At 55.9% G+C, this 20,061-nt stretch overlaps 1 protein-coding gene across 6 annotated transcripts in view; it reads left to right on the top strand.

Moving 5' to 3' along the window:
- The window catches only part of SHANK1 (SH3 and multiple ankyrin repeat domains 1), a 55,516-nt gene that overhangs the window by 31,595 nt on the left and 3,860 nt on the right, over window positions 1-20,061 (top strand). For 5 of the 6 annotated variants that reach the window (XM_032324383.1, XM_032324382.1, XM_032324386.1 and 2 more), the window contains 9 exons: window positions 3,574-3,656; window positions 3,867-3,991; window positions 4,548-4,683; window positions 4,963-5,043; window positions 5,595-5,618; window positions 5,812-5,880; window positions 6,317-6,435; window positions 14,076-14,172; window positions 15,844-18,976. In XM_032324383.1, the coding sequence (XP_032180274.1) occupies window positions 3,574-3,656; window positions 3,867-3,991; window positions 4,548-4,683; window positions 4,963-5,043; window positions 5,595-5,618; window positions 5,812-5,880; window positions 6,317-6,435; window positions 14,076-14,172; window positions 15,844-18,976 (3,867 nt within the window). The remainder of the gene's footprint in view (window positions 1-3,573; window positions 3,657-3,866; window positions 3,992-4,547; window positions 4,684-4,962; window positions 5,044-5,594; window positions 5,619-5,811; window positions 5,881-6,316; window positions 6,436-14,075; window positions 14,173-15,843; window positions 18,977-20,061) is intronic. The other variant, XM_032324385.1, reaches the window with a different exon arrangement.

Raw genomic sequence — 20,061 nt, 5'->3', positions numbered from 1 at the left:
TAAATGAAATGCAGCTGCAAGTACCAGGAGGCGGAAGGGTGTGTGAGGAAGTGAGTTGAGGATGCAGAAGTAGAAAGCAGCTTCCACGGAGCAGAATGCGGGGGACTGGGGAGTATGAAAGGAACCTAGGGTGCTGTAGAGCACACAGTGGGGTTGCATGCAGAGGAGGGAGAGGATGTAGGAGGGGTGAGGCGAAGGGAAGGGTGAGGGGGGCATGAGAGGGGTGAGAGGTCACAGAGGTCCGTGGAGGACACTTTGGGGAAGGGGATGGGCCGTATGCAGAGGCGAAATAGGAGGTAGAGGGATGGCCCAGTGGGGGTGTGAGGAGGGTTAGGGGAAGTGAAAGCTAATGAGGGTGGGTTGGGCCAACATGGAGCTTTCAGATGGCATGGAGGAGTAGGGAGCAAGGTGCAGAGAGGTAAAGGGGCACACACAAGAGCAGAGGATAGGGAGCACAGAGTTTAGGGAAACTGTTGGGGCAACAGGGCAGGTGGGAAGCTGGAGGAAAATGTGGTGGGATGAGGGGGATAAGGGAAGCATCCCATGGCCAGGGATTGAGCAAGAAAGTCATAGGAGTGCGGAGAGAAAGGAGCCTGTATGGGATGGGGATGCTTGAGAGGGAGGAACAGAGGTAGTGTTGTGATGATCAAGGGTGTTTGGACGTTATTGGAGCACTGGAGCATATGGGTTGCCTGTGAGGAATTCAGTCTTTGGCTTTGACCCTTTTTTAGCTGCTGTGATCTCGAGCATGTTACTTCTCCGTGCCTCGGTTACCTCTCGCAGGGGTGTTGTGAGAATGTGTGAATAGATAAATGTTAAATGCGTGTAGTGGCGTCTGGCATTCAGCAATGGGTCAGTAAATTTCCCTCATTGTGCTGAGGGCGTAACCTGGGATAATTTCAGGCACCGAGGGGTGGGTGCTTCTGGCCAATTCGGGGCAGATATATATGCACTTGAAGTATTTGGGTGCAGTGGAGAGAACAGTGTTATAACTGCAGCCATCCAAGTATTTCTTCTGTGTTTCCAAGATTACGTGCTGTGTGACCTTAGGCAAGTTGCCTAACCTTTCTGTGCTTCTGTTTCCTCACCTATAAAGTGGAAATAGTACTACAGCTATGTCAGAGGCTGGCTAGGAGAGACAACCGAGTTACTTCCAAGTGGAGGGTTTCAAATACCGCCTTGCACAAAGCAAGGGCTTCTTCCTGGCGTGCAATGGACATGGGAGTTCTGTTGAATTATATGGGGGGATGGTCTATTTGGGGAAGGCTTGTGTCTGGAGTGTGAAGATAATGTGGGGTAAAAGAGAGATTCCAGGGGTAGGGGAAAGGTGTGGGAAACAGAGGGGTTTGTGGCATGAACAGAAGAAAAAGAAACAGTTGCAAATGAGGGATGAACAAAGTCCCAAGGCCACTCTGCCTGTTGGGAACCTAGAGGTCTGGAGGGGGTATGAGGGTAGCAAGGGCATAAGGGTTCAGTATATGTGATGCCGAAGCGAGCACAAGGGCGTAAGAGTTCAGTGGAAGTGGTCAGGCTGGGACAGAGGTGGGTGTCGCAGAGTGCATGGTCAGGAGCAGGCAGCTCTGAACCAATTTCTGTTGACCTTGTCCTTGCCCTCTTCCTCCTCCTTTCCTCTCCCTTCCTTTACCCATTTGAACTCCTTCCCTCCTCTCTTCCTATACCCCTCCCACCCAGCTACAAAGGTGGCCTCTCTCTGGCTTGAATATAAGATCTAGAAGACATGGTGGGTATAGTGTGGCATGTTGACTGGACCATGGTGAACCTGGAGAGAAAGCGGTTGCTAGGTCTGCCTGCGTATACACATGTGCTGTTGAGCACACTCAGTTACGATAAGAGGGGGGAGGAGGGACGGGGGCAGGGCTGCCATACACGTGCATGTGCAGAACGCTGTCGTTGTGGTGCAAACATATGGATGTGACAGTGACAGTGGAAGTCGTGGGGGGTCACGGGAGTACACAGGGGTGCTTGCGTATCAGGGGAATGGTACCGAAATACAGTAGGAGCACAGTGGGTATTATTGGCGTGTGCTGGGATGTGTTCAGGGGGCGTGTTATGGGAATACACTGAGATCCAAGTGAGGGGGAGTTATTATTGGAGCATACTGGGATGTGTGGGGGTGTTACTGAAATCTACTGGAGTAATCGTGAAGGGCTGTTTTGCCGAATCTGTGGGGGTAGGTAATTGAAGTGGGTGGGGAGCACGCTTGACTATTATTGGAGTGTGTTGGGGCTGGTGGATATTACTGGGATCTGCTAACGGGTCTGCATGTGCGCTGGACGGGTCTCAGACGTGACCACAGGAAGCTCGGGGTGCAGTAGGGTGTGCATTCTAGTGGATGGAGGGTATTCTTGGGGCTCCCAAGGGTAGTGGGATTGGAGTCAAGATGGATAGGTATTCCTGTTGTATACTGGGCTTCCTGGAATGGAATGGATATATAATCTTGGGGTACACTGTGGTGATGTCAAAGATTTGAAGCTGTTACCTGAGCAACCCCGGGCAGGTGTTGAGATTCGTGGAAAAAATTTGAGTTTAATTGAACTTTCTTGGGTATGTGAACATCACCTAAATGTGCGACAGGCTTTGGTGGCCTAATGGTGGCGACTGTCTGCATATTCGTGGATAGTTTGCATCCTATCCACTGCAGGCCGGAGATACACTGGGGGTATACCAGGGAATAGAAAAGTCTCTGGGGCTCACTAGAACTTTCTGCAGCGATGGAAATGTTCTGTAACTGCACTGTCCGCCCTGATAACCACTAGCCACACATGGCTACGGGGCACTTTGAAACGTGGCTAGTGAGACTGAGAAACTGAACTTCTCAATTTAATTTTAATTAATTTGCGTATAGATAATCACATGAATTGAGTGGCCACCATCTTGCACACTGCTGAGTAAGTGAGGCTACAATCGGCTTGGGTACCTGGGGGGCCGTTACTGTAGTAGATACGTGGTCAAGGAGTTGGGAGGGCTATCATCGAAGTACCCATGTCCTGTTGACTGGGTAACTTGACCCAAGACATTAAAGGAATCCTACCGAGTACATGCTTGTGCCGCGCACGGTGCTCAATACCGTGCATACTGAACTCCCACAGCGACCCCGTCTGGTGGGGCTTGTTATTGTCTCACACTATAGATGAAATTGAGGCCCAAGAAGTTAAAGCCTCGGGCTCAAGGTCACAGATAAGGAAGTGGCTAGAGGGGGCGGGGGCTCCAGCCAGGCTGTCCGGTAATCTGGCAATTTATCTTCCAGCCCTTGCGCTGCGCCCGCACACAGTGGGCTTGGAAACTGCTTGCTGAATGGATGGGTGGATGGATGCACAGATGAATGAATGAGGGAAGATTGAGTGGGAGAGCAAGCACTCTGGGCTCTGAGGGGGAGGCCTGTAAGGGCTGCTGTGAGCAAACACACATGGAATGGGTGAGGAAGATCATAGGAGGTGGGATGAATGGCTCTGGAGCAGGGGGCTCAGGTCACCGGGTTGCTGGTGGAGCTCAGACTCCCGTGTCTCATAATCCCTTCTCCACCTCCCCACCCCCACCCCACCCCCTTGCCAGCGATTACATCATTAAGGAGAAGACAGTCTTGCTGCAGAAGAAGGACAGTGAGGGGTTTGGGTTCGTGCTCCGGGGGGCCAAGGGTGAGTGCCGGCCGGGGAGGAGACGGGAGAAGGGCTCTCTGACCCAGGGGGATGGACAGGGGAAGGGACCCCAGCCCACCCACCACCCCACCCCCAGGGTGCTGGTCCCTCAGCTACGGTGAGGCCTCTGTGACTTGGGTCTGAGCCCCATCCCCTGCTCGGCCTCTCCACCCCCTCCCCTCCGACCCCGCCGGCTCCTCCCATCTGCAGCGCAGACCCCCATCGAGGAGTTCACCCCCACCCCGGCCTTCCCGGCGCTGCAGTATCTGGAGTCTGTGGATGAGGGGGGTGTGGCATGGCGAGCTGGACTGCGGATGGGAGACTTCCTCATCGAGGTGAGTCCTGACCCCCAGCCCCAGGGGCCTTCCCGAGGGCTGACCTCCAGCGCCCCTTCCACAGATACTGCTCTTTTCCTGGGACCCTGGTGACAGAAACCCTAGACTCCTCCTAATCCACAACAAATCTGCCCAAATCCAGACGCTCTTTCAGCACTAGACCTCCCAGCCCCCCAGCCCACCCCCTAGCCAGCCTCTGCTTTCTTTAGTGATTCCTTCCAAAAGGCTTCTCTGAACCATCAGAAGAAAACAGAGCTGTTCCCCAGCACAAACACACACACACACACACACACACACACACACACACACAATGCAGGGGCACGGAGGAGGTGGGGGGGGGAGAGGGGAGAATGGGGTGAGCCCAGCCCCTTCCCCGGCCCTGGGGCCAGGAAAGTTACCAAAGGAGAAGTAGGGCCTTGCAAAGAGAAGGGGTGATGGGGAGGCCAAGAGTGATATACACAGGGCAAGGCTGGAGGCCACTGTGTTGGCGACTCTGAAGCTGAAAGCATCCCTCCCCTCACCTATTCTGTGTGGTGTGGGGGTATCTGTGCCACAGGTGAACGGGCAGAATGTGGTGAAGGTTGGCCACCGGCAGGTGGTGAACATGATCCGACAAGGGGGCAACACGCTGATGGTCAAGGTGGTGATGGTCACCAGGCACCCGGACATGGATGAGGCTGTCCATAAGAAAGGTGCTTCTCCACTCATTTGTGTGGCCAGACCTGGGCACCCCACTGCCACCAGGCTCAGATACTCAGAGGTCCTAATGGCCTAATGGTCCCCACCACTGGCCTTTCCTTCCCCAAGATTGCTTGTTCATGACCCTTCTGGGGGAGAAACTGAGGAGGGGAGGAGTCAGCATGCTGGTGGCAGTTATTCTCTGGTATCTGTAAGCACTGCAGTGTTGGTGGGGGGGTTCGTGGGCCTTCTTTCGGGATACTGATGCCTGACCCCCAACATCATCTTTTCAGCACCTCAGCAGGCAAAGCGGCTCCCGCCTCCAGCCATTTCTCTGCGTTCAAAGTCTATGACCTCAGAGCTGGAGGAGATGGGTGAGCCTGTGGGGCTGCTGGGGCACAGGCGCTGGGGAGGGCTGGTAGGGGGGCAGAGGAGGGCTAAACCAGACCTTGAGTTTGTTAGTGTTGTTAGTGACCAGGGGTCCTGTCCTCATCCTGTCCCTAGTCCATGGGTCAGACTCTCTCTGGCCTGCGTGTGTGTCGTTGGGAAGGGGCGTCTGAGAGTCAACTTTCCTTTGTCCTCTTATATCTGTTTCTCTGTCGAGTCTCTCTCTGGGTCTGCATGTCCCTCTTACGGGTCCCCGTTTCCTTTCCGGTTTTCTCCATCTGCCCCAACTCACCCCCCGCCCCAATTCTCTATCTCTTCCTCCACCAGCTTCCCCACCCCCCACTAACAGAAAGGAAGGCCAGCCCCTCCCCCAGACAGGGCCGAGTGGACCTGGGGGGTCCCGTTTCCCCTGACAGGGGGCAGATCAGGCCGCTGACCGCCCCTACCCTGAGGGAGGAGGGTGTTCCAAAGAGGGGACCCCTCACCTCCCCCTGAAGTCCTAACTCTTGGCTCCTCTACTGCCTCTCCCCCGGGCTAGTCTCCCCCTGGAAGAAGAAGAGTGGTGAGTGGGCACAGGACTGGCGGGGGGGCCCCCCGTCCCCATCCCGCCGGCGGACTTGCCCCTCTCCCTGACCCGGGCCCTTCACTGCCCCATTCGCGCTTGCGCACGCCCGCTGGCCACGCCTACTGGCCGAGCCCGCTCCGCCCCGCCGCCGGGGGCGCCCCTGGACTTCATCCGCATCCTTTGCCCACAGAGTACGAGCAGCAGCCGGCGCCGGTGCCCAGCATGGAGAAAAAGCGGACCGTGTATCAGATGGCACTCAGTAAGATGGCCCAGCCCTGTTCCCCGGGCTCCCCAGGACCCCTGGCCCCACGCCCCCTGCCCCTGCACTCAGCCCTTCCAGCCCTCTTCCTGACAGCACACCCTTTCGTCACCTCAGACCTGATCATCTCATACCCCAGCCTTGCCCCAGCCATCAAGTGCAAGCTCCCACCTCTGTACTCAGCCTCTCCCCCGACACTTCTGCCTCCCCTCCACCTTCCCTCATGTGCCAATTTGCAGCCCTGACCCCTTCCCACCGCTGGGCCCTGCCTTCTGAGCTGGAGATTCTGTCTCCACAAGGGCTCTCGGTCACGGGAATGGAGTCGGGGGTGCTCTGTCCTGGTTCATACAACATACCGCATGGGCTCCTGGAAGCTCTGTTTCTGCCCGAGGCCAAATCAAGCTTCCTTTCACTGCCTCTTTCCACCTCCCCTTAGACAAACTGGATGAAATTTTGGCGGCAGCTCAGCAGACCATCAGTGCAAGCGAGAGTCCTGGACCTGGTGGCCTTGCGTCGCTGGGCAAACACCGGCCCAAAGGCTTCTTTGCCACTGAGGTAGGCATCCTGGATGGGGTGGGGGGGTGGGTAGGGAATGGGAGCAGAGTGGAGAGGAGGCTTGAGGGATGCACACACCATTTTCTCCTTGCATAAACTTCCTGAACCCTTTGTGCTGGATGTTGGCCCTGGAGGGGCACCACCCTTCCTGGGCTCCCTCTTCTCTCCTCACTCTGGGAGCTTTCTTTCCTCTCTGCCCATCCTCTTCCTTATTCTCCTCCTAAGTCTTGTCCCTCATTTCCTCACTCCCTGCTCTCACCTCTTCTCCATCTCTGTCCCACCTCAAGAGTCTCAGGGAAGGCAGAATGATGTCACAGCTGGTGATCCATGGCATTGGCCCAGCACGTGATAATAGGTGCTCAACAAGTGGGAGTTTTAAAAATATTATTTATTATCGCTGTCTCCACTCTGCCTGCTTTTCCCTATGACAGAGGCTGACCTGTAATGGGTGGTGATCCTATTTTGGACACTACATTTTACGTGGATTATCTCATTCATTTCTAGGATCATCCACACAGCTAGCCCATTTACAGAGGGGAAACCAAGGCTTAAGAGAGGGAGGCAAAATTCAGTCCAGGCAAGTCAGGCAACTGGATCCATGGCCCTGGTTTTTCTGGTGGGCCTGATGGTCCTTCCCTAGCTGGTTGTCATTCGGCTGTGCCCCTTTGTGGGAAACAGCCACCAAGCAACCTCCTCTCACCTTCCAGAGTCCCCTGCAGAGATCACACACCGCCTTACTTCTCTGCTCAAGCCATGCCCTCTGATCCTGCCCTCAACCCTTTCTTCCCACAGGCCACACCCACCACCCAGTGGCCAACAGGCTGTTTAGTCTAAAACCGGATTCTTTGGCTTTTGAGGGACCTTGCGCCCCCTTGGCAGGCTGGCATGGTCCTCCAAATAATGCTTAGAATTGTAAAGTAAATTACTTAAGAAAACGAAGCCAATTACACTGATAATACAGTTATCAAAATATTTTTAAAAAGCAAAATTCGTGGGGCACCTGGCTGGCTCAGTCCGTAGGGCAGGTGACTCTTGATCTCGGCGTCATGCGTTCGAGCCCTGTGTTAGGCCTAGGGTTCAGTTAAAAACATACACAAAGTAAACACATAATTTATGATAGTAATATCAGTGCTTTTTCGTTAACACATTAGCCAGCAAGACCTCGTGATGGATCTTAACTCTTAACTAGTCATGAGGCGCATAAACACAATTTCAAGAGATCTGCACCTCTGTGAAGGGATATGGTACGATCTGGGATTTCCTTTTTTTTTTTTTTTTTAAAGATTTCATTTATTTATTTGACACAGAGAGAGAGATCACAAGTAGGCAGAGAGGCAGGCGTGGTGGAGGGGGGAAGCAGGCTCCCCGCTGAGTAGAGAGCGAGATGTGGGGCTCGATCCCAGGACCCTGAGATCATGACCCAAGCCGAAGGCAAAGGCCTAACCCACTGAGCCACTCAGGCGCCCCCGATCTGGGATTTCTATTGGGGATACAGGAACAGGACTTGATAAGGCCAGGTTGGTTTGCTGCCTACATCCTTAGTCGAGGAAATTCTGTTTTCATTGGAAGATAATGACAATAAAGATGTAATTTTTTTTCTAGTCCAAGTGCATGGCCCCCTTGAAGTCTAGCCATAGACCTACTAAGGGTTAGACTGCCTACTTTAGAATGCCTCAAATGCAGGTGGCAGATTTTGTACTCAGACTCATAGAATTGCTTTCAGATGTAAAAGTGGAGGGTCCTTGGCCACCTTCTTGGGGCTTGGCAGAGTGCCTTGCACGCAGCAGCCCCTCCCGTCTCACCTGTCTTGAGTTTCTCAAGGAATCCGAAATCTCTGAGGCTGTGGGGACCGTGTTCTGTGCCCACTTCCCCTGAAGGTCAGTGTAGATTCAGAAGTGGATGGGCAGTCAAGCCAGGCAGACCTGCTTCAAATTCTGACTCCCTCTGACTCCTTGAGTCACTTGAACCATACTGCCTGATTTCTCTGCATCCTCAGTTCCCTGCTCTGTACAATGGGGCTAAAGCCAGTCTTGCTGGTCCTGATGAGGATTGAATGAGGTCAACTCCTAGTACAGCAGGCTCGCAACACATGGCGAGCCCTCTTAGGCCATAAAACAGACTGGAGACCCCACAATGACTTGCCAGTGAGACTTGCATGTGCCCCAGAGACCCTACAACAGCATATCACATGCAGAGTCTCTGAGAGTAGATAGGGCACACTCTTGTTTTCATTTATTCAACAAATAGCAACCAACATGCCAACCCCTTCCTGGGTGAACCATGGTTATAGGACAGATAAGATCCCAGCCCTCATGGAATTCACCATCTGAGCTCCAAAGACACCCCTAGAGGAGCCCAGACATGGGCCAATGATAACATCTAGTGCCCACGTGCCCCTCCCTCCTGGAAATGAGACTCCTAGGTAGTCACCTGAGTTCTTGAATGGCATCTCCCTTCCCTCTGGGCCATAGAGGCCAGTGGTCATTTTCCCTTTTTCTTTTCCCTTCCAGGGTCTAGCCCTGGGCCTTCCCAAAGCCCCACCTCTTGTGTTAGGGGCTCTCTTCACCCCCCATCTCTGTCACCACCTTTCCATCAGACATCTTGACCTCTCACACTCTGAGTCAACACAGGGGCCCCTTCCTGCTGCTTCTGTATCTCTGTGGCTCTCTCTCTCCCTATGGTCTTGTTTTCTGTTTCTCATTTTCCCATCTGCTTCAGCTGTCTCGATTTGAGCCCTGTGCACTAGACCAGAGGGGGTAAGCGGGCAGTGTGGGGCTCAGTATTGCCACCGAGGCCTCTTTGTAGGTCAAAGTGCTTCTTGGGCTGTCTCCTCCTAACATTCTGCTGTCCATCCCTCTGTCCTCCCCTCTGTGTGGCTTTGTCTCCCTCAGCTACTGTCTCTGTTACCTGGTCTCTGACCCCAAGGGGTACCCTACCTTCCTCCCACTCTTGCACTGTCCTCCCTTCTCCCCATCTCTGTCTGGCTGCCAGTCTCAACCTTTCTCTGGACACAATTTTTCCCTCTGATTATTTGGCCATACTCTCTTGATCGCATTGTCTCTTTCCCTCCTGTTTGCATGCCTAACCCTCCTGGAGCAGCCCTGCCCACCCACCACCCCTTCAAGGCCTCTCAGGACTGCCTCTCTTCCTGCTTTGTTGGGGCCCTCTTCCCATCGCTGTCTCATTTCCCCTCCTGTCTCCCCTGCTCTGAACCCCCATCTCTCTCTTTGTCTATCTCTTTCTCTCTGCCTGTTTCCCCCTCCGCTGTCTCCCCCATCACCCCTTTCAGGGGCTGTCTCCCTGGAGCGCATTTCTCAGCCTATCTTCAGCCTCCAGGCTGTGCACAGCCCCAGGGCACACACTCTGCCCTTGAGGCATCAGACCCACAACCGGTGCACGAGGTGGCACCGGAGGAGGGCGGACCTCTCTGGCTGACTTGCTGGGGAGGAGTCTGCCCGCAGCCGGTGACGTCACGCGCACCCGGGCACTCTGATTCGCTGCCCCCCTGCGCGGGAGAGGACACTCCGCTTCCCTGGATGGAGGTCAGCCTGTCCCACCTTGAGTCAGTGTGCCCCTCAGGCAGGCAGTCCAACGCCTCCTCAGACGCTTTTATGGCTTCTCCATCAGCCTGACATCTCCTCTGCCACTCTGACCCCTTTTATGTCAAGTTAACCCATCATTTAATCCCTCCTCTTCCACTTAGAATGTCTTCTGGCAACACGCCAGTCTGACGCCTCTCCCTTCACTGTGCACTCTCTTCATTCAGAGACACCCCTTCCCTGCCCCTCAACCCCTCCCCTGTCATTCGGAACCCTCCCCCACTACTCTGCTCCCCCACCCATCCCCACTCCCATTCCTCTACCAGATGCTTCCCTCACCTTCCTTCCCATGTCCCTATTATCCCCTTGCTTGCCCTCCTCAGTCTGGACTCCTTCTGCACATATTTACTGAGCACCTTGATGCGCTGGACCTGCTGGGGTTGGAAGAGCGAACTGAGTAAAGCCACTCCTGTTAGGGAATTTAAATTCCTGGACAAGGGTTGGATTTTGCAGAATTGGGTTCTTCCATACGTGAAAAACCTCCAAATAACAGTGACTTGAACCAGAAGAGTCTTGTTACTCTGTCATGTTAACGAATTCTGGAGTAGGTGGGTATGGCAGTTGCCATGGTCGTGAAGACCCAGGACCCCTCTCACTTTCTGCTCCACCATCCTAGCCTTCTTTCCAACCATACGGTCACCTCCTAGTCCAAGATGGCTGGAGCTCTAGCTGTGCCACCAGCATTCCAGGTAGCAGGAACAAGGAAGAGTGTCAAGGCGGAAAGGCAAAGGAGGGTGCATTGTTGCTTCTTGGGTTACCTCTGAGGAGACTTCCCCAAAGTAACACACACATGCTTGCACTTATGCATCCCAGCCTACCTACACACGCAGCTGCACGGGATCCTGGGAAATGTAGTTCCAATAGGTGCCAAACGAGATTGTTTTTTTCTTACCAAGGAAGAGTAGAATGGGAACTGTGTGGGATCCATGCCCAGGGAGACAGACAATGAACAAGAAGCAAATAATTATAATAAGTCTACACTAGGTTAATTTGGAGGGAGTTACAGTGCAGAGTATCAGGCGGAAGCCTCTCCAGGGAGGAGATATCTGAAACTAACAGATTCCACCCATTATCACCTTTCTACCAGATGTCTGACCTCATCTCTCACCCCTCAGTGCCCCCACTCACCTGCCCAAGACAGATCGGCCTCCTGAGTGTTCCTTAAGCACACCATACTCACTCCCCCCTCGGGACATAGACAATTGCTGTTCCCTCTGCCTGGCAACTCCCCACTACCACCCTCCCCCCACCCCGGGAATATGCATGGCTCCCTTCTTCTGGAAATTGCTCAGATTCAGTCTTCACAGAAAGACCTTCCTTGATGGCCCTGTTGAAATCCTCCTCTCCTCCCTCTCTTCCCTCCGCCCGACCCGTTATGTTACTAATTTATTTTGTCTGCCCTCCATGTAGGCAGGGGGACTTTGTCTGTTTTTTGTTTTTTTGTTTTTTTTTTTAAAGATTTTATTTATTTATTTATTTGACAGAGAGATCACAAGTAGACAGAGAGGCAGGCAGAGAGAGAGGGAAGCAGGCTCCCCGCTGAGCAGAGAGCCCAATGCGGGCCTCGATCCCAGGACCCTGAGATCATGACCCGAGCCGAAGGCAGCGGCTTAACCCACTGAGCCACCCAGGTGCCCGACTTTGTCTGTTTTATTGATGGCTGCATTTGCAGCATCTGGAACAGTCCCTGGGATGGCCCGGGTGCTCAGTAAATATCTGTGGAATGAGTGAATGAGACAAACGCAGAAATGGGCAGTCTCAATCCAGGGGGGTGAGTGCAGGGAGAGGTTAGGACAGGTGCATCCTATGTGGTCTAGAGCAGCTCTGTCTTGTCCAGTAGAGTTCCTGTGTTGCAGGAATGTGTGGCGACTCAACCCTTGAAATGTGACCAGCAAAAACAGAGGAAGGGAATTTTTCATTTTACTTTATATTAATTTGTTAAAATTTACATCTAAAAGGGTGGTGGTTGTTGTATTGGGCAGCGTAGGTCTAGAGGAAGGGAGACGCCAGACCCAAGTGGGGGTAGGAAGACATATCTTCCCAAGCAGAGCAGGGGGAAAGGATGTTCCAGGCAGAGGGAACAGAGGATGTGGAGGCCCTGAGGTGAGAAACAGCACAGGAAGTTGAGAGAGTGTGATGGGAGGTGAGGGAAGTAAGGTTGGGACTTCGTCTGAATTAGAGTTTCCTTTCTCTGTACTTCGGGCCCCAAAGACAGAGAAGAGTGACACATGAGGTCACCTGGCAGAAGCACTGGAGTCAGTTGGCTGATGCTGGTTCCTTCTCCTTTAGTTACTCCTTTATTCATCTGACACAAGCTTATAGAATATCGGGTCCTGGTTGGAGACTGGGGACCCAGCAGTGAAAGAGAGCAGCAGCGTCGCTACCGTCCAACTGCTGTTAGGATTCCATGGGCCTTTGGCACTTTTGCCTTCCTAAGCCCCTCCCTCAAAAAAAAGTTTAAAAATCTGTATTTTATGGCTGTGTTGGTGCAAAGATGAGTATTATCATCCAGACTGGATTCTATTCATGTTCCCCCCTCTGATTTTAAAGGAAATGAGAATATTTTGCCTGCAGGTGTCATGGACTGGAGATACCATACCTCTGGTGCCGTCCAGGAGCCGGATTCTGGGCAGGTAGTCAGGAAGGAAGCACATAAACAAGGTGTCTCAGATGGAGAGGAGTGTCCTAAGGAAACAGTGCAGGGAAGTGCAGTAGACAGTGACTGGGAGGGACATTTGTGTAGAGGACAGAAAGATGGAAAGGAATGTGTGACGAGGAGGAGAAGACATTGCAGAAAGCAAATGCAGGACTTATAGGTGCTCTAAAACAGGGATGGACCTTGGGGCACTGGGGCAGGACTGGTGGACACGATGGAGTCAGAGTGAGCAGGTAGGAGATGTAGGCGGGGCTGAACTGTACTGGGCACCTGCGTTTCCCATAGGCAGAGCCTGAGATGGGGATTCCTGCTCTTACGGTATTGTAAGGGGAGAATTATAAGGGAGTGAGGGGGGCAGAATGGGCTGTGAGAGCTCAGCAAACGTGGCCCCCGCTGGAGTCCCTTTCTGCCTGATCCCTGGGAGAGTTTGAATTACACCACGGACTTAATTCTGCCTTGGATCTCCCTGTTAGTTGGTCCTTGGCTGCAGGCTGCTCCCAGAAGTAGGGGGACATGGGGTGCCAGGGTGGCTCAGTCGGTTAAGCATCTGCTTTTGGCTTAGGTCAGGATCCCAGGGTCCTGAGTTGGAGTCCCACATTGGGCTCCCTGCTCAGCCAGGAGCCTGCTTCTCTCTCTACCCCTCTTCCCGACTCATGCACACACACTCACTCTCTTTCTGAAATAAATAAGATCTTAAAAAAAAGAAGAAGAAGAAGTAGGGGACATAACTGCTTGGGCCTATCGTCTCCTTTGGAGGAGGCGGACTCTTTAAACTGGGGGGCAGCCAAGAGCCCAGGCAGGTGACACTCTCAGCAGCTGGGGATGGTCACAGCGTCCCAGCCAAGGGGATGTTGTGTGTACCAGCAGTGTCTACCACAGACCACAACTCCAGACCGGAGTTGGGAATTCTAATCCCCTCCTGACTGGTGATGCAGAACGCTCCTGTGGGATTTTAAGCAGGGCAGTTGCATGACCTGGACTTCTTTCTGAAAGATCCCTCTGACTCTTACGTGGCAGAGTAAGAAAGGGGTAGGGGAACAGGGGAAGAGGCTAGGGCAGCCAGCAAGCCAGGCAATGCTGGGGACTTGGACCTGGGGGTTGACAGCAAGAATGGAGAAAAGGCCCAGATTAGTGTTCGGTATGGGAAGCAGAGAAAACAGGGCTGCTGAGAATCTGCTTTCTTTTCCTTTTGTTCTCCCCACTGCCCAAACTCAGACACCTTTCCCTCTTCCAGAATTCCCTTTTGCCTCCTCCATGCCTTTCACCCTTTCTGCAGAGGCTTGGTTGGAGTAGGCTTGGAGGCTGGCTGTGTGGTGAAGCTATGAATCTTCATGCCCAGACTGATCTTTCTCTGCTGTCTTTTTTCTCTGACTGCCACCCTAAAGTCAAGCTTCGATCCGCACCACCGCTCGCAGCCGAGTTATGAACGTCCTTCTTACCTGCCTCCAGGACCTGGGCTTATGCTCCGGCAAAAATCTATTGGTATGTCACCCGGAAGGGTGGGTATATTGGATGCTAGCAGGGGAGGGGGAGGCTGGGAGGATGACAGTTTACAGGAGGAACAAAGGGACTTTGAAATGTTCTTTTCTACTTCCGTATATGACAACAGTTCCATCCAGCTGGGCAGAGAGCTCAGGCTTTTTTGTTGGGCAAACCTGGATCTGAATTCTGGCTCTTGTCCCTCCTAGCTGTGTGGCCTGTGGCAAGTAGATGCACCTTTCTGGGCCTTGGGTTCTGCATCTAGAAAATGAGCATGTTATTATTCCTGCCTGGATGCAGGAGTCAGAGCCCCCACTACCTACTTTCTTCTTTCTTTCTTCTCTCTTATACTTGACTTCCCTCATGCGTGGATGCATTCTACAAATGTTTACTGGGTATCCACCCTACGTCCTAGACTGCTGGAGATATGTCAGTGAACAAAACAGAGGAAAGGGTCCTGCCCTCATGGAGCTTGCCTTCCAGCAGGGGAAGACAGACAATAGATTATAATGATAAGAAACAAGACAGTTATATAGTATGTTGGCAGTGGTAAGTTCTAGTGGGGTAGGAAGCAGAGTAGAATAAGGGAGATGAGTTCTGGGAGGCAGATATGAGCCAAAACGTGGAATTGAAGGGGGAGAGCGATGTGGATATATGGCGGTAAGGTATTACAGGGAGTGAGAACAGCCAACACAAAGGTCCTGAGGTAGGACTGATCCACCGTTTGTTCAGAAGGGGGAGACTGTAGGGTGGGAGGAGATCAGGAGCACAGCTGGGGGCCTGCTAAGTTTCAGATGCCAGTGAGACATCCAATTAAGTGGATATGGCATTTGGATATAGGAGCCTGGAGCTCAGGGGAAAGGACTGAGCCCCAGGACAGATGTAGGCGTCTTCAGCAGAGACCTAGTGAATGAAGCAGCATGTCGCTTGAGATTGCCAAAGGAGAGAGAGTAGTCAGAGGAGAGAAGAGGGTCAAAGACTGAGCCCTGACAGTGATAAGTAGGCAAAAGACTTCGTTCTTCCCATCCACTCCAAGTCCTTTTGTGACTGGGTCTAGCTTTTCTCCCACTTCCAGCGTCCAAAGTCTACCAGTGAGTCTTGCATCTGTGAGGTCTACCTGTATCTCCTTTATCTCATCTCAACTACCTGTAAAGCCACCCAGCATTGCTTACCCATAAATTGGATCTCTCTCATAAACGTTAGCCTCATCCTAACCAGCTCCGTCTGTGAAAGCGCAGGCTTTATGTGCTAATTACATTTTATTTCCGCGTATGCATGAAGAGAAATCTGTGACTATGCACCTAAACATGGCATCTGTCCCGGGCTCCAGCCACTTTTGCTTCCCCCAAGCCACCACTAGCATAGGCTGTGTCTTTGCGGGAATTAGAAAACGGCGCCCCCTCCTGGCTTGAGGAGGAAGTGCAGCTGAATATCGCCCCGCCTCCCCTTGCTCCCCCTGCCGGTTGCTTTGTGCAACGCACAGCCTGTGACATCAAGCCGATTTACCACAGGTGGGGAACTCTGGACTAGTTCGTGTGAGGTTCTTAGCATATACTCAGTGGCATCATATTGTTGTTGTTGTTGTTGTTGTTGCATTAATATTGTAGTACTATGGTATAGGGGAGGAGGGAGACCCCCTCCCCCCCAATCCTGGATCCACTGTATCTTCCCCAGGGGCTGCAGAAGATGATAGACCATACCTAGCACCCCCAGCCATGAAGTTCAGCCGCAGCCTGTCTGTGCCTGGCTCGGAGGACATCCCCCCACCGCCCACCACGTCCCCACCCGAGCCCCCCTACAGCACACCTCCAGCCCCCTCCTCCTCCGGCCGCCTCACTCCATCCCCCAGGGGAGGGCCCTTCAACCCCAGTTCGGGTGGCCCCCTCCCGTCCTCTTCCCCCGCATCCTTTGATGGACCCTCCCCTCCCGACACGCGTGTAGGGAGCCGTGAGAAAAGCCTGTACCACAGCGGACCCCTGCCCCCCGCCCACCACCACCCGCCCCACCACCACCACCATCACGCCCCGCCCCCCCAGCCTCACCACCACCACGCCCACCCCCCTCATCCCCCGGAGATGGAGACGGGCGGCTCCCCCGACGATCCCCCACCCCGACTGGCTCTGGGGCCCCAGCCCAGCCTGCGCGGCTGGAGGGGCGGTGGGCCCAGCCCCACCCCGGGGGCCCCGTCCCCGTCGCACCACGGCAGCGGGGGCGGAGGCATCAGCTCCTCCCAGGCCCCAGCTCTGCGCTACTTCCAGCTGCCCCCCCGGGCGGCCAGCGCGGCCATGTACGTGCCAGCCCGCTCGGGCCGCGGGCGCAAGGGGCCCCTGGTCAAGCAGACCAAAGTCGAAGGTGAGCCTCAGAAGGGAGGCGGCCTCCCAGCCGCCGCCTCGCCCACGTCTCCGGCGTCCCCGCAGCCGCCGCCCGCGGCGGCCGCCCCCTCGGAAAAGAACTCCATCCCAATCCCCACCATCATCATCAAGGCCCCGTCCACCAGTAGCAGCGGCCGCAGCAGCCAGGGCAGCAGCACCGAGGCCGAGCCCCCAACCCAGCCCGAGGCTGCGGGGGGCGGCGGCGGCGGCGGCGGCGGCGGCAGCGGCAGCGCGGGAGGCTCCTCGGCGCCGAGCCCCGCCCCGGCCATGTCGCCGGTGCCGCCGTCCCCCTCGCCCGTGCCCACCCCCACCTCGCCCAGCGGCCCGGCCACCCTGGATTTCACCAGCCAGTTCGGGGCGGCCCTGGTGGGGGCGGCCCGGAGGGAAGGGGGCTGGCAGAACGAAGCCCGCCGGCGGTCCACGCTCTTCCTCTCCACCGACGCGGGGGACGAGGATGGCGGCGACAGCGGGCTGGGCCCAGGGGCGCCCCCGGGTCCCCGGCTGCGCCACTCGAAGTCCATCGATGAAGGCATGTTCTCCGCCGAGCCCTATCTGCGGCTGGAGTCTGCGGGCGCGGGGAGTGGCGGTGGCTACGGGGCTTACGCGGCCGGCAGCCGCGCCTACGGGGGCAGTGGGGGCAGCAGCGCCTTCACCAGTTTCCTGCCGCCCCGGCCCCTGGTCCACCCGCTGACCGGCAAGGCCCTGGACCCCGCCTCCCCTCTCGGACTGGCCCTGGCCGCCCGAGAGCGGGCGCTGAAGGAGTCCTCGGAGGGTGGTGGGCCCCCCCAGCCCCCTCCAAGGCCCCCATCGCCCCGCTATGAGGCCCCGCCGCCCACCCCACACCACCACTCGCCCCACGCCCACCATGAGCCGGTGCTGCGTCTCTGGGGGGCCTCACCGCCGGACCCCGCCCGTCGGGAGCTGGGGTACCGTGCAGGGCTGGGCAGCCAGGAGAAGTCCCTTCCGGCCAGCCCTCCAGCTGCCCGACGCTCCTTGCTGCACCGCTTGCCCCCCACAGCTCCCGGGGTCGGGCCCCTCCTCCTGCAGCTGGGGCCAGAGCCCCCGCCCCCGCACCCCGGGGTGAACAAGGCGTGGAGGCCGGGAGCCCCTGAGGAGCCGGAGCGGCTGCCCCTGCACGTGCGGTTCCTTGAGAACTGCCAGCCCAGAGCCAGTGGGGCGGGGGGAAGGGGACCCCCCTCGGAAGACGGGCCGGGGGTTCCACCGCCCAGCCCGCGCCGCTCCGTACCGCCCTCGCCGACCTCCCCGCGGGGCACTGAAGAGAACGGGCTTCCCCTGCTAGTCTTGCCGCCCCCTGCTCCCTCGGTGGATGTGGAAGATGGCGAATTCCTCTTTGTGGAACCGCTGCCTCCGCCTCTGGAGTTCTCCAACAGCTTCGAGAAGCCAGAGTCGCCCCTCACACCCGGGCCCCCCCATCCGCTGCCGGACCCACCCACCCCAACCACCCCATTGCCCCCAGTGCCACCACCTGCTGTCGCCGCTGCACCTCCCACCCTGGACTCCACGGCATCCAGCCTGACTTCCTATGACAGTGAGGTGGCCACACTGACCCAGGGGGCCCCCGTGGCTCCTGGGGACCCCCCTCCGCCAGGCCCACCGGCCCCGGCTGCCCCTGCTCCCCCGGCGCCACAGCCTGGCCCGGACCCACCGCCCGGCACAGATTCGGGAATCGAGGAGGTAGACAGTCGGAGCAGCAGCGACCACCCGCTGGAGACCATCAGCAGCGCGTCCACACTGAGCAGCCTTTCTGCGGAAGGCGGTGGCCCTGCAGGAGGTGGTGGTGGAGGCGGTGGGGCCAGTGTGGCCAGTGGGCCAGAGCTTCTGGACACATACGTGGCCTACCTGGACGGCCAGGCCTTCGGGGGGAGTGGGACTCCTGGCCCACCCTATCCCCCACAGCTCATGACTCCTTCTAAGCTCCGGGGCCGGGCTCTGGGGACCAGTGGAGGCCTGAGGCCTGGGCCCAGTGGGGGACTCCGGGACCCTGTCACTCCCACCAGCCCCACTGTCTCTGTGACGGGAGCTGGAACAGATGGGCTGCTGGCCCTGAGTGGTTGCACGGGACCCTCGACGGCGGGTATGGCTGGGGGTCCGGTGGCGATAGAGCCAGAAGGCCCACCAGTGCCCTTGCCATCAGCCTCCTCTTTGCCTCGGAAGCTGCTACCCTGGGAGGAGGGCCCGGGCCCACCGCCACCACCCCTGCCCGGGCCCCTGGCCCAGCCTCAGGCCTCAGCCTTGGCCACAGTAAAAGCCAGCATCATCAGTGAACTCAGCTCCAAGCTTCAACAATTTGGGGGCTCCTCGGCAGCTGGTGGCGCTCTGCCCTGGGCCCGGGGAGGCAGCGGGGGAAGCGGGGACAGTCACCACGGGGGATCCAGCTACGTCCCTGAGAGGACCTCTTCCCTGCAGCGGCAGAGGTGAGCCGGGGTGGGTGGTTGGTGATGGAGGCCACAGGGGCCAATGCTGTGGGTACCAGAGTCTACCCACCCCATAGCTGCATCCTTGGAGGGTCCCAGGTGGTAGAAAGAAAACAAACGGGGCTGGCTTGCAGGAGTCTGTCCTCAGAAGCATGCTTTCCCAAATGCTTTAGCTCAGTAGCTTTTGTGGTCTCTTCCCATCACCATGACAACCCACATCCCATGATGAACAAAAAAGTTATCAACAAAGGAGATTGGAGCACAACTTGCTGATGTCTGTTTCCTTGGTGGGTTGTCATTTCTGACAGTCCCTGAAATCAAGTCCCTTGAACCCGGTGTGGCTCAAGATTAAGAAGAGGCTCTAGGGCGTAGTGGTTTGGTGTGTGGGTCTGGAGCCCAGCCTCTTGGGCTTTGGTCTCAGCCCAGGACTTCTAACTGGGAGACCTCAGGCAAAGGAACCCACCTCTCTGTAGAAGGTAGACAGCACTGAACCCACCTAAAGGGTTTTCTAGAGGATTAAATGTGGGCCTCTGTTGTAACAGGAGTTGGGGGAGGGGAGGGGCCTCTTACCAAGGCCCAGCAAGTGTAGAAGGAAAAATACAGGATAGTGAAGAAGTTTCCTAAAGCAGCTAGCTTAGCCAGGATCGCCACAAAGTTCGAGCTCATTCAAGACCTTCTAGTCTAGGGCAAGTAGAGTCACATTCCTGATTCAGGCATACGGAGAGAGTGAGGAGAGGTCTCTTAATCCCCTTGCCCTTGGCCTTCTGCAGAGCTCACTCTAACTCTGAGGGTCTGATGTCCTCTGAGGGACATCAGACCCTCATGGGGTGATGTCTGAATGTGGTTTTCTCAAGCCTTTAAGATCTAGGGCAACTGGCTGATCATTTCTAAGTATTCTGGGTGGAGGAGAGGATGCTTAATATAGGCGAGATGCACTGCTATTGCTTTAGCACCTACTGTGCACTGGGTGCCCTGCCGAGTGATAGGGACACCATAGGGGACAGGACAGGCAAGGCCCTGCCTTCACAGAGCTCATAGTCTAACGAGGCAGGGATGGGGATGGTCAGAAAATGCCTCACAATAAA

The sequence above is a fragment of the Mustela erminea genome, chromosome 19, assembly GCF_009829155.1.
Source record: "Mustela erminea isolate mMusErm1 chromosome 19, mMusErm1.Pri, whole genome shotgun sequence".
Taxonomy (NCBI): Eukaryota; Metazoa; Chordata; class Mammalia; order Carnivora; family Mustelidae; genus Mustela; species Mustela erminea.
This window is presented reverse-complemented; position numbering and strand designations above follow the sequence as displayed.